The sequence below is a fragment of the Strongylocentrotus purpuratus genome, unplaced genomic scaffold (genome assembly GCF_000002235.5).
Source record: "Strongylocentrotus purpuratus isolate Spur 01 unplaced genomic scaffold, Spur_5.0 spur5_scaffold_21, whole genome shotgun sequence".
NCBI lineage: Eukaryota > Metazoa > Echinodermata > Echinoidea > Camarodonta > Strongylocentrotidae > Strongylocentrotus > Strongylocentrotus purpuratus.
The window spans coordinates 34,369,825-34,382,360 of NW_022145607.1; the positions used below are offsets into that span (position 1 = coordinate 34,369,825).

At 38.8% G+C, this 12,536-nt stretch overlaps 1 protein-coding gene across 1 annotated transcript; it reads right to left on the reverse strand.

The window, feature by feature from the left end:
* Window positions 1-4,808: 4,808 nt before the first annotated feature.
* On the reverse strand, window positions 4,809-12,469 carry LOC583495 (40S ribosomal protein S4). Its single transcript, XM_030994578.1, has 7 exons — window positions 12,436-12,469; window positions 10,678-10,755; window positions 9,866-10,046; window positions 8,663-8,760; window positions 7,201-7,372; window positions 5,666-5,776; window positions 4,809-5,130 (listed from the first exon to the last, which is right to left on the reverse strand). Exons 1-7 carry the CDS (start codon window positions 12,436-12,438, stop codon window positions 4,991-4,993), a joined length of 783 nt encoding a protein of 260 aa, XP_030850438.1. The 5' UTR covers window positions 12,439-12,469; the 3' UTR covers window positions 4,809-4,990.
* Window positions 12,470-12,536: the final 67 nt, after the last annotated feature.

A 12,536-nucleotide genomic window follows, 5' to 3' on the forward strand; every position in this document is an offset into this window, starting at 1 on the left:
CTTTTAGGCTGTCACCTCTCCGCGTTCAGGGCATTTCAGGCTTCATGTTGTACAGAACATGTAGGGATCTGACGTTCAAAGGTCCCTTTTCGGACAGGGTCAAACCTAGTGGTACCTCCGAAAAGCCCAACACAGCAGAGAGAGGCACTCCAAAACATTTTGTTGTACAGACTGACTGTACTGTTGGCATATAATAGCTTACGTGGTTGTCTTTTGTTTCTTTTCTTTTTTTCTTTTTTTTTTCTTCTTTTTTTTTTTTTCTTTTTTCCCCCAGGCATTATTCCTAGGCTGAAATATTTATTTCATTTTTTGGTAGTTTTGTCTTGTTTTATTTTAAAGAGTATTGTGTAGTATCTGAATTTTGTAAATTCTATATAAAATAAATGAATACAGTCATCCGTATACATGTTTCTCTTTTAGTTTTGTAAACGTCTGGTTTCCAAAACTGTTGTTTTGCTCCCTTTTCAATGCAAAGTCAGGCCTTAAATTTCAATATTTTTAGGGCAAGGCCATTTTTCTGTAGGGCACATTCCTATATTACAGCACAAATAGGAAGAATTGGAAAGGGCACAAAAAATCTCCAAGGCCAATGAGAGGGGCATTGAGGCCAATCAAAGGGGCATCCACGGCCATGGCCTTGGTGGCCTTGGATTAATTTAAGCCCTACAAAGAAGTGTATTTTGGTGAATTTCAGTCAATCAGATAATGTAGATTTTCTCTAACTTTTTTCATCTCACTTTACATGGCTGATTTATGGTATCCATTGGAAAGTTAAAAGAAAAAAATGTCTTTATGAATACTTGTGGCCTCCATCATACCCTCCCCCCCCCCCCCCCCCTCCATACACACACACTCACGACTGCTGCAAAATGTGCCTTTACGCAACTTTTTGTAAAATACCACGACAATCAGTGAGATCAAGCAACACTTATTAGTCAGTTTCAGGCCATAAATGAAACATAAATGAACTTTTTGCACGTTTCTGTACAAACCAAAATGCACATTAATTTCTCTTTTAAGTGGTCTGTGTTCTTAATTCAGAAAAGGGCAGTTTTCTTTTCACAATGCAGTGTTCTGTTTAATAATTTCAAATACGAACAGTTGTCCCAAACCGCTCCCTTTCCAACATGGCAATACTGATTGAAAATAGAAAAGATATTTATATCCATTTGTGTGTGTACCGTATGTGTTTCCATGCGGACAAATTATTGCCCTTCATTTTCAATAATAATGCCAGTATTGTGCTCTTCTACAAAAAATTATGGCATTCCAAATTTTAGGTGTATCAGAGAATTTCAACAATGGAAGGATTTCTCAAAGGTCATCCTAATGCACAAGTGTACATGTTTGTAAAGATTTTGGGTAAATTAATTTGGGACAGTGAAAAACAACTTTGTTTGAAAAGCATTTGGAAGATGTTTGTGCTGGAAGAGACATGGCAGTATGTATGAAAATTTTTGGAATATGTTTTACAGTTATACTTTTATTTATTACTTAGAAGTAGTGGAAACTTGTTATAACGAAGTCCTGGGGACCAAGGAAATTTCCCTTGTTTTATCAGGAATCTTTTTATTTCAGGGTTAAAAAACATAAATGAATAAAGAGCCGATGCCATCAAAATCACCTTGTTATATCGGAGCTCTATGTACTGAATTTCCACTGTATAACAATTCTTGTACTTAGGATTGCAGAACATCTATTAATCATCGAGATTGAAATTTGTGCTATAAATTAATATCCTGTAAAATGTATTTGTAGTGATGTGTAGTTATGTACAGGAAAGAGATAAAGTTAGTAAGAAGTGCATGTGTGTGTACAAGTGTCTTGATAATGTACATGCATTTTGTTTACTCCAGATTTTTTTATGAAAATAAATTTATTCAGCATATGAATAAATGAATGAACTACATGTTCTAGCAGTCTGAATGTTTCTTTTTACATGTGTATTGTTGTGAGCATGCTTTTTTCCCCTCTTCATTTATATATCTCCTATAAAACCAGAAGTTTTAGGGACATTAAAGGGACTTGGTAACATTGTTCAGATGAGAGAAAATGGTGCTAAGGTGGTGACCTTAATGCTAGATGTACAATTCAAAATAATCTGAAAGTTTGAGTGAAAATAGACCATTATTAATGATAACTAGATGGAATTTTGACTGCGCGCAGTCGAAAATGATGCCTCCGCCATAGAGCAATTTAAACAAGTTTGGAGTTTAAATCTCCAGTGGTTCTTGAGATATCATGATAACAATCTCAATGTATGGAATTTCATAAGTTGACCTCTGTGACCCTTGACCTTTGACCTACGTGCTCCAAAATCTAATCAGATTGTCTTCCTATGGTGATACACACTATCATTAAGTTTGAAGTTTAAATCTCCAGTGGTTCTTGAGATATTATGATATGGTGATACATACTATCATTAAGTTTGAAGTGAAAATTCTCCAGTGGTTCTTGAGATATCGCGATAACGATCTCAATGTATGGAATTTCATAAGTTGACCTCTGTGACCCTTGACCTTTGACCTACGTGCTCCAAAATCTAATCAGATTGTCTTCCTATGGTGATACACACTATCATTAAGTTTGAAGTTTAAATCTCCAGTGGTTCTTGACATATCGCGATAACGATCTCAATGTATGGAATTTCATAAGTTGACCTCTGTGACCCTTGACCTTTGACCTACGTGCTCCAAAATCTACTCAGATTGTCTTCCTATGGTGATACACACTATCATTAAGTTTGAAGTTTAAATCTCCAGTGGTTCTTGAGATATTATGATAACAATCTCAATGTATGGAATTTCATAAGTTGACCTCTGTGACCCTTGACCTTTGACCTACGTGCTCCAAAATCTAATCAGACCGTCTTCCTATGGTGATACATACTATCCTTAAGTTTGAAGTTTTTACATCTCCAGTGGTTCTTGAGATATCATAACAATCTCAATGTATGGAATTTCATAAGTTGACCTTATGACCCTTGACCTACGTGCTCCAAAATGTAATCAGATTGTTTTCCTATAGTGATACACACTATCACTAAGTTTGAAGTTTAAATCTCCAGTGGTTCTTGAGATATCATAACAATCTCAATGTATGGAATTTCATAAGTTGACCTCTGTGACCCTTGACCTTTGACCTACGTGCTCCAAAATCTAATCAGATCGTCTTCCTATGGTGATACATACTATCCTTAAGTTTGAAGTTTAAATCTCAAATGGTTCTTGAGATATCGCGCTAACAAACTCAATACAAGGAATTTCATAAGTTGACCTCTGTGACCTGTGACCTTTGACCTACGTACTCCAAAATCTATTCAGATCGTCTTCCTATGGTGATAAATACTATTCCCGAGTCTTAAGTTTAAATCTTAAATGGTTCTTGAGATATTGTGATAATGGTCAAACGGGACGGACGTACGGACGGACAACCCGAAAACATGATGCCTCCGGCACCACCTTCGGTGGCGGAGGCATAAAAATTGGGGATAACTGATCTGATCAATTCCTTAATTCTCCCAACTGTATTATTACAATTTACGGTAAATACATTTTAGGCAAATTTATGTAAATTGTCAAAAAGCAATGTATTTGCTCTATATACTATTCCAGACGTGTAAGTGTTGAAAGATTTTTTAAATCCCATCTTACGTCCTATTTTCATGGGAAAACAGTTGCGAAAATTAAAAAATGGTTGGAAGAATGTACCGTTAGAGGGCGTCGCACAGCGACACCTTCAAATAAAACCATGCATATCTTTGTGGTTTTCATCAACCTTCAACAATGTTACTGAGTCACTTCAAGATTTTACCAATTTTTCATGACGGCTATTTTCACAAAAAGAAGCTTTCCCACAAATTTCTGGTTTGTGCATTATCGTGTTCATAGCACTCAAAGACAATGGGACAGACATTTTGCTCTCATTCAGTAGCACCTCTGTCACTTCACTGATGAAGCATGTAAATGCATCATCTTTTTCTGTCCGATTATCTACAATTTTCACAAAGTCTGTTTCTCTAATATTCTACATTTACAGGGATGAATTTGAATGCTTCATTCCCCTATAAACCAGACACATTACACAACGTATCACACTCGAGTCGCACTGCCAAACCATCGATTCCCCTATAACATATAAACCAGGAACACCACACACCCATATCATTGATACTACTCGAGTCACACTCCAAACCGACTCCAAACCAACAGATTCTTTGCCATCTGTCATGAGCCTTGTTATGTGTGCTGTCGGTTTTATTGCTGTGACTCAAGGTATCAGCATCCATATTCACATCAGGCAACATTCACAACGTCTAACAGAGCTGCCAACCAAACCGTTTTTGCCGGAATTACTGTTTTTTCCTCCATAATTTTTTTTCCCCCTTTTTTTTCACATACCGCACGTCAAACAACTGCCCTAAAATGTTGATTTGATCACAAATTCAATAGAAGACCAAGTTTAAAACATACTTGAAAGAGAAAAGTATTCTCAAAAAGAATGAAATGCCGATAATACCAAAATAACCACACACACAAAATACCTGCTTGAAAGGAAAAAACAGCATGAGGAATGGACATTTCTGCATTGGAAGTGTGTCATGCGTGGTTTTAAGTTTTGTTTTAATGAATTCCTTTTTTTGCTTGAAATTCCTTTTTTTGCCATCATGGTTCCTTTTTTTGGTCGCAAAAGGTTGGCAGCTCTGGTCTAATAATTCAGCAGGCAATGGACATGAAGCTTTCTTTAAGTCAACCAACTCACAACATCAACAGTCTTGCTAAAAGAATTAAAAGACGGACACATTGGCATACTGTAGTATCAACATAATCTTTATTTGTGACTTGGAATTGTCCTTGTTGTTTTACGCCTCTAGCCATGTTGCAATTCATATGACAGTGGGTTGAAGACTTAACAGTTCTATGAATGGTTTGGGTTCATGATGTTGTTGGAGTTCATGATGATCAGATGGTGTCCTGGTAGGAGTGGCGGCTTACACTCTCTGGGCGATCCTCTTCTCGCGCTCCTCTGCGATGGTGAGACGGATTCCCTTGCCCTTGGGGAGGGAGACATAGGCCTTGTTGGCCTTGCCGATGACAAACACGTTGCCCAGACGGGTGGCATAGGTGTGATCTGAAAGCCAAAGCAAGAATGGAAGTTTGTGGTAGGATCAAGATGACACGGGCAACAAATTTCACTCCCAAACCTCAACATTTCTGAATAGTAATTCAGAGATTTACTGCCCCCACCCCTCTTCAAAGCTATTGCTATGCACAAGTTGGCTTGTAGCATTTAACAGGATACTGTAGACTGCTGTAAAACCCGAAACTCTGTGAACTGAAAATTTCAAGCGTTTTTAATCTATTTCCTAGTTTGAATCCCTACTGACATTACTGAAGTTCATTTATGCAAAAGTTGTTTGTTTTACAGAATGTTCACAGTTGCACACTATAAAAATTTGTTTCTTGTCCCCCCCCCCCCCCATTTTGCATCACCCTTTTCTTGTTTCACTCTTTTTCTCTCCCCCCCCCCCCTAACCCCTGCCCCATTTTCTTTTCTTTTCTTTTTTTTTTTTTTGGGGGGGGGGGGGGGGAGGGGGATATGAGCCCCCATCTACGGCTACACCATTGTATATACCGCTGAGTACTTGGGTTGTTTCTTGACTTACCTGAGGCATCCTTGATGTGGACGATCTCGAAAGATCCAGGGTGCTTCTCCCTGTGGGTGATGGTACCTACACGTCCCAAGTTACGACCTCCGGTGATCATGCACAAGTGACCTGAGAAATAAGAAATAATGAAATCAGCAGTGTTCTCAATAGTGCATTAGTGCGCACCCTTAGATAAAATGGGTCAAATTCATGTAAGAGTTTAAACATTCTAAACCATGGTTAAACCCTCCCCTGAACTAAATTAAAGTGTAAAATAGCGTCCAGAAATATACATGTATACATCGGCGGTTCCGGAGGACACTTACGTACAATGCTAATAGAGGTTTAAACCTATGGGTTAAAGCTTATCTGCACTAGTTTGGCCAGGAGGGATTAGACCACACAACATAGCACAGAATAGACCTGTCAATGATATTAGTCTACTGATCAACAAACAAACTCATGTGCTTTCCCTGGGTGATGCCAAAATGGTACCATATTACAACCAAGCTGACGACCTTATGGGAAAGCAATTTGATTTAGGCCTTGATTATGAACAATGCAACCAGTGGTAAAATCAGTTACACTGCCTTCGATGAGGCCACACCAAACTTAATTTTTTTGACGTTTGTACTTTTAATTAATAGTTAAATGGTTTTTAATTAGAGCACATGGGTCAAATTCACATTAGAGTCTAAGTTTAACCAACGGTCTTAACCATGGTTAAACCCTTCCCTGAACTAAATTCAACTAAATATTATTTGGCAGTGAAGACGCAATTGTTGAAACAAATTTATATTATTTGAAGGTGCTGACAGGTGTCCAGGGACACCAACAAAAAAATACAAGTTACACTAATAGGGTCCCAACAAAGGCTATAAACTGCACTCCTGGCACAAGTCATCATCAGTCTACAGCTATATGCTAATTAAACCTTGTAATAGATGATGCCTGCATTTCTCTATTTTTGAAACCCATCATATCCTATAAATACACAGGGTTCTGGATTTCAATGAAGAAGGCTTTCATCTGGGATGTTCTCACTACTCAATCATTAATATTGAACTCATCCTTCCCCCCCCCCCCCTCCCAAAGGTGCGTAAATTTATCATGGTTCTCTTGTTATCTACTCTCTACTTTATTGATCGATTGATGACTGGATTACCCGACTGCTAAGAAAGCATGTGTATGCTTGTAAGTAAGCAACCAGGGGACAGAAAGCTTGAAGTCCTCTCCAAGACTTGGTCATGAGGATTAATGCCTTACCAAAGGGCACAAGGTCATCAACTTGGTTTCAAACCAGGGGCCTTCCAATAACGAGACCACTGCTCTACAACCTAGCATTCACATACAGTCAAACTTGCTTTAGTGACCACCTGTCTACAAGGACCACCTGTCTACAACAAGCACATTTTTTTTGTTTCCCTTGAAAATGGTTTTTCATTGAAACATGTACTAAAGGAACATGTCTACAAAGACCACTTTTTGTGTTCCCCCTGGGCGGTCGCTACAAACAGGTTTGACTGTATTACAATTCATTCAGCAGCACTCACCACTGTCAAACTTGATGTGGTCTGTGATCTTGCCGGTGGTGATGTCTACCTTGATGGTATCGTAGACCTTCACCAGGGGGTCTGGGTAGCGGATGGTGCGAGCGTCGTGGGTGCTCAGGTAGGGCACTCCCTTGGGTCCAGTCCACACCTTGCGTACCTTGCACAGCTTGAACTATAGTCAAAAATTGAAAATGAACATGCATCACAGGGGAAAAAATATTTTAAAAATTTCGGGGGCTACTTTTCAAGCTTGTTTGCATGAAATAACACTCTTTAATTTGTATTACATTGAACTTCACACAAATTTTGGGGGCACATTCGCCCCGAGCCCCCATGAATTTTTTGCCCTGATGCATCATATGAGAGAATTCAACTTGACTTGCTCATACAATATCAGCAAAATAGCTAAACACAAAAAAGGGCAGGTATACCAGTTCGCATACCTAAGCTCAAGAAATTAGGAGCCTGAGATTTGCTTTATGATGTACGAGCAAGAAAACTGTTCATACAGCTTGTTGTTTATTTAGTTTTGCTAGCAATCAAATGATCAAAGATGATGGCCCGAATTCACAAAGGAGGTTTGTCGACAAACCTTGGTTTTCGGACGTCATATGACGCGTTTTTACGCGTTTTTTACAAACCTGGTTTGTAAAGAACAAAAGGAGGTTTGGCAAAACAAAAAGAGGTTTGTCGACAAACCTAAACCTTGGTTTATCGACAAACCTCCTTTGTGAATTCGGGCCGATGAGTTTGTGGAAAAGGGGGTGTTCCTTCTAGTTCCGGAGTGGCCAATTCCCAATGTAAAATGCTTAGCTTTAAAATAAACCTATTGCATACAAGATTCTCTTAATATCATTCAGTGCTAGACTGTTTACCAAGGGTTTATAATCATTTTTTCTCCAAACACATGTATACAAAGCATGGTGGAACATGTAAAATAAAATGTTCTTTCCTTGGGTGATGCCAGCATGGTACAAAGATCAACCGTGATGACGACCTTTAGGAAAGTTTTTTATCTTGGCTGATGTAATAAAACAAAGGAGCATGTGAGAGGCGCATTCTCCATTGCCTTCCATCAGCCGTCTTCTATTTCACCTCCAAATACTGATACAGTCAAACCTGTCTATAGTGTCCACTCAAGGGAAACACATATAGAGGCTGTTGTAGACGGGTGGTTGTTAAGACAGGTTTGACTATATCAGCTTCATAATAAACTAATTAGTAATAGTCTAACTTTTCCATGCATATTTTTAGTAAGAACCCTGCGTTTCTCATGTTTGTTTGTCAACGTATTTGTGAAGGGGGTTTGGAAAGAGTTTAATCATTATTGTGCCATCAAAATAAAGTTTACTACAAAACAATTAAATAATTAACTGTTCTTTTAGAAACTTCAATTTACATTTTCTATACACGTCCTTCAAGGGGAGGAACCTTTTAAACGAGGATGAATAACGAATCTTACCTTGGCTTCTTCGCTGCCGATCCTGTGGACAACAAAGCGTCCCTTGACGTTGTAGATGAGACGGAAGTTCTCTCCAGTCTTGTTGATGGAGATCACATCTAAAAATGAATAATGAAGGAATAAGTCAGCCTATAAGAGCTCACAGAATTATTCCTATGAAAATCTGTCATACAGGCATTGAACTCGTCTATAATGTTTAACCCACTTCACACGATCAGCTTTTAAGGGCAATCAAACCCTTGTAATAAGTTCATTTATATGAAAAACACAACAGACTTATCGATGATATTAGTCTACTGATCAACAAATTAACTCATGTGCTTTCCCTGGGTGATGCCAAAATGGTACCATATTTCAACCAAGCTGACGACCTTTAGGAAAGCAATTTATTTTAGGCCTTGATATTGAACAATGCAACCAGTGGTAAAATCAGTTACACTGCCTTCGATGAGGCCACACCAAACTTATTTGTTTGACGTATGTACTTTTGGGTCAAAGTCAGGATGGAGGCTAAGTTTAACCAAAGGTCTTAAATGCTTTTAAGTAGACAAAAGAATCCGACAACATCCATCATATACCCCCAATTATTCTCTATCAACACTATTAGGTTGTGAGCTTTTGGGAGAAAAACATTGTGTGTCATCATACCAAAAAAAAAGTTGAAGATTTTGAATGAATATTTTGCATCACCCCCCCCCCCCACAAGATTGCTAGATCTTAATATTCTCTACAGACATGTATGAACTTCTAACCCGTGCATAACACCCTTAGTCCTTACAGCTTATACCAAGCGTGGGGACGAGAGGAAGATAGTGAGGGCACATTCTCCCCAGATACCACAAGGGAGGGAAATACGTCACTTCTTATTATAAAACCTACAGAACTGATTTGATCCTCCTAAATTAGGCTCTCAATGCTGCACAGCCATATTTCACTCAGTCACGACAACAGTAAACAATTTCAGCCTAGAAGCTTGCACACACACCAGGGAAAATTTTCAAAAATTGGGGGGGGGGGGGGGCTACTTTTCAAGCTTGCTCGCATGAACATAACACTTTATAATTTGTTTTCCTTTGAACTCTATGCAAATTTCTGGGGGCATTTTATGACTTCCTGGGGCTCTGTTGGGCATTTTGGGGGCTAATTCGCCCTGAGCCCCCCTTTTTTTTCCTGACACACACAGAGATACAAAGAGCTACTAACCCATGAATCCAGCCGGGTAGGTGATATCAGTGCGCACCTTGCCGTCAACCTTGATCAGACGCTGCATCATGATCTTCTTGGTCTCGACGTAGGTCAGGGCGTACTTGAGACGGTTGCGGAGGAAGATGATGAGAGGTAAGCATTCTCTTAGCTTGTGGGGTCCGGTAGATGCACGAGGAGCCTGAAAACAATCGACAGGTTGAATACACATTATTACAGAATATATGAATCAAGCATATATTATCTAGGTCTACCTCTTACAAACAATTCTCACTTATTTCATCATCCCACTGTGACCATTCCAGCAGGAAAAGATGAGCAGATAACAATTGTTCTCATTCACTGCCTAACCCATGTGAATCGCTCATCTCACCAAAAGTCGATCAATGCTGTAGAAGTAGTACCAAAAACTTGCATTGTGTTCCGTTTCAAGAATAAGCATTTGTAATCCTTTACTAATGATTGCATATTTCTCTTCATATCAGTGGAGAACAGGGCTACCGAGAACGAAAAATACTTGACATAAACTCTTGAATTGACCCAAAAGGAATGTTGGGAAATTCATGTTTCGTCACAGTGAACAACAGTTCTATCAATAACATTCTCTGCGTACCATTACTCCTTTTCTAAGCTAACATACAATTTTCCCTCTCTGTAACTACAGGCTATCAATACAGTCAAACCTGCTTTAGAGACCACCTGTCTACAAAGACCACTTTTTGTGTTTCCATTGGGTAGTCGCTGTAGACAGGTTTGTCTGTACTTTGCAATTTCAAATTTCTAAAAAAAGAAAATGAAATGGTCATACTTACAAAATTTCCGGTGAGCTTCGCAAGCATCCAATGCTTGGGAGCATTTAAGCGCTTCAGATGCTTCTTTGGCCCGCGTGCCTGTAACAAAGAAAAAACAAATAAAAATATAATTATTAGCCTACTACCAAATAAACAGAGGTTGGAATTTGTTTTATTTTATTAGCATCTAAGTTATCATAGGATGTGTGGAACAAATCATGTCACAGTGGAGGTTTAATCTAAATCGTGAAATTTTTCCTTTTCGATGTTGTCATGCTGCTGTACACTAACAAATTTCATACCAGTTCAAACAATTAGGGTGGTTTCACAGCGATTATTCTTAAATTCTTGACTTGGCCAGCACTTTTAATGGAATCGCATTCCAACATGTTACAAAAGTGAGTCAGAATGATGATGAAACAGACCTCTGGGCCCTGCTCCAGAATGTCTATCTTAGACTTAGGCCACTATATTATCATGGTCCAATTGAATGAAGAGGAACTGGATATGGCTGGAATTTTTTTGCAGCAAGTTTTATCTCTCCTTTTAATCTGGTTGTCTCTTGTAATTATGAATTAGAGTCTAGTTCTTCCTAATGCCATTTTGGGAAACAATCGGTGGCATGGCATATGCTTTGCGCCCTCAATCCCACTTCACATGTCCATGGTTGTGCAACTGTAGGTGCACAACTGTTTATTAGATTGGCAGTAGGGGCACTGATCCGAGATTGAGGATCGTCCACATTAACGAGGATATTAATTAAGATTGTCCGCATTTTGGCGGAAATTATTTTGTCTTCGGCTCTCTGCAGGTGTAGATCTAGGGTTCCTTGTCAGCGCGCTGGCAATGCGAGAAACTGATTCTTGGTAACTAATAAAATACCCTCAGTTCACCGTCTACTTTTACAGGTTGTCCATCTTCCCGTGGATTTATCGATCATAACGTGAAAACCTCTGTGATGCATCAATTAGAAATGCATCATGGACTGATGGAGCATCACCGCGGAATCTGTTTATCGCATCGCCAATGCACGGATCGTCCGCGAAAAATGCAGACGATCCACATTATTAAGGATGTGATTTGTCCGCGTTTACGAGGATATCCTCGTTGATGGCGCGGACGATCCTTATTCTCGGACCAGTCTACCGATTCATTCTTGGACCAGCACCCCTACTGATTCGGACTCTTTCTGTTTCTTTAGTCAAACAGACACTATCGTCTATATAGTCAAGATTTCGGTGAGTAAATTAGGAGACAGTGACCATGGTGACAGTCTCCCATTCAGGATAGGCTATCCCATTTTTCCCTTTCATAAAATTAAAAAATCATGTTGCAAAAAGGTGAAAAGGAATGTTTCAACTGAACTTGAACAAGTGATAAGTAGATTCCTTACAAAAATTACCACTTTAGACCGTCTTATCTAAGCATTCATTGTATAAACTTATTTTGTTATAACAATTTTTGTTAATAATGATACAAAATCAACCGAAAAGCTGGGCAGGTAAAAATATAATTCCTACACATACGTACGATACGGGGACACGCACACACAATACACGAATCTTTCACACATGAACATACAGACTGCGGCGAACATGGATACAACCATACATTTGGACCCTATTTTGTCTCTTTTACAAAGGTATTTTTCATCAAATACTTATATCTTCATAACGAAATTATTCTGATTTACATCATTTGCCTTCCTGGTGTAATCTAATAAACGGATTTTAAAGATTGACAGAGATTTTGATTGAGTTTCATGTATGATCTACGTACCATTTTGCTTGGCTAGAGTTAAAGGCCGATTGGAGGAGTGTCTCATTAGAGCGGATTTCGGTCTTTTTAATAATTTGTTTGAAGTCTTAGAATTATTTGAC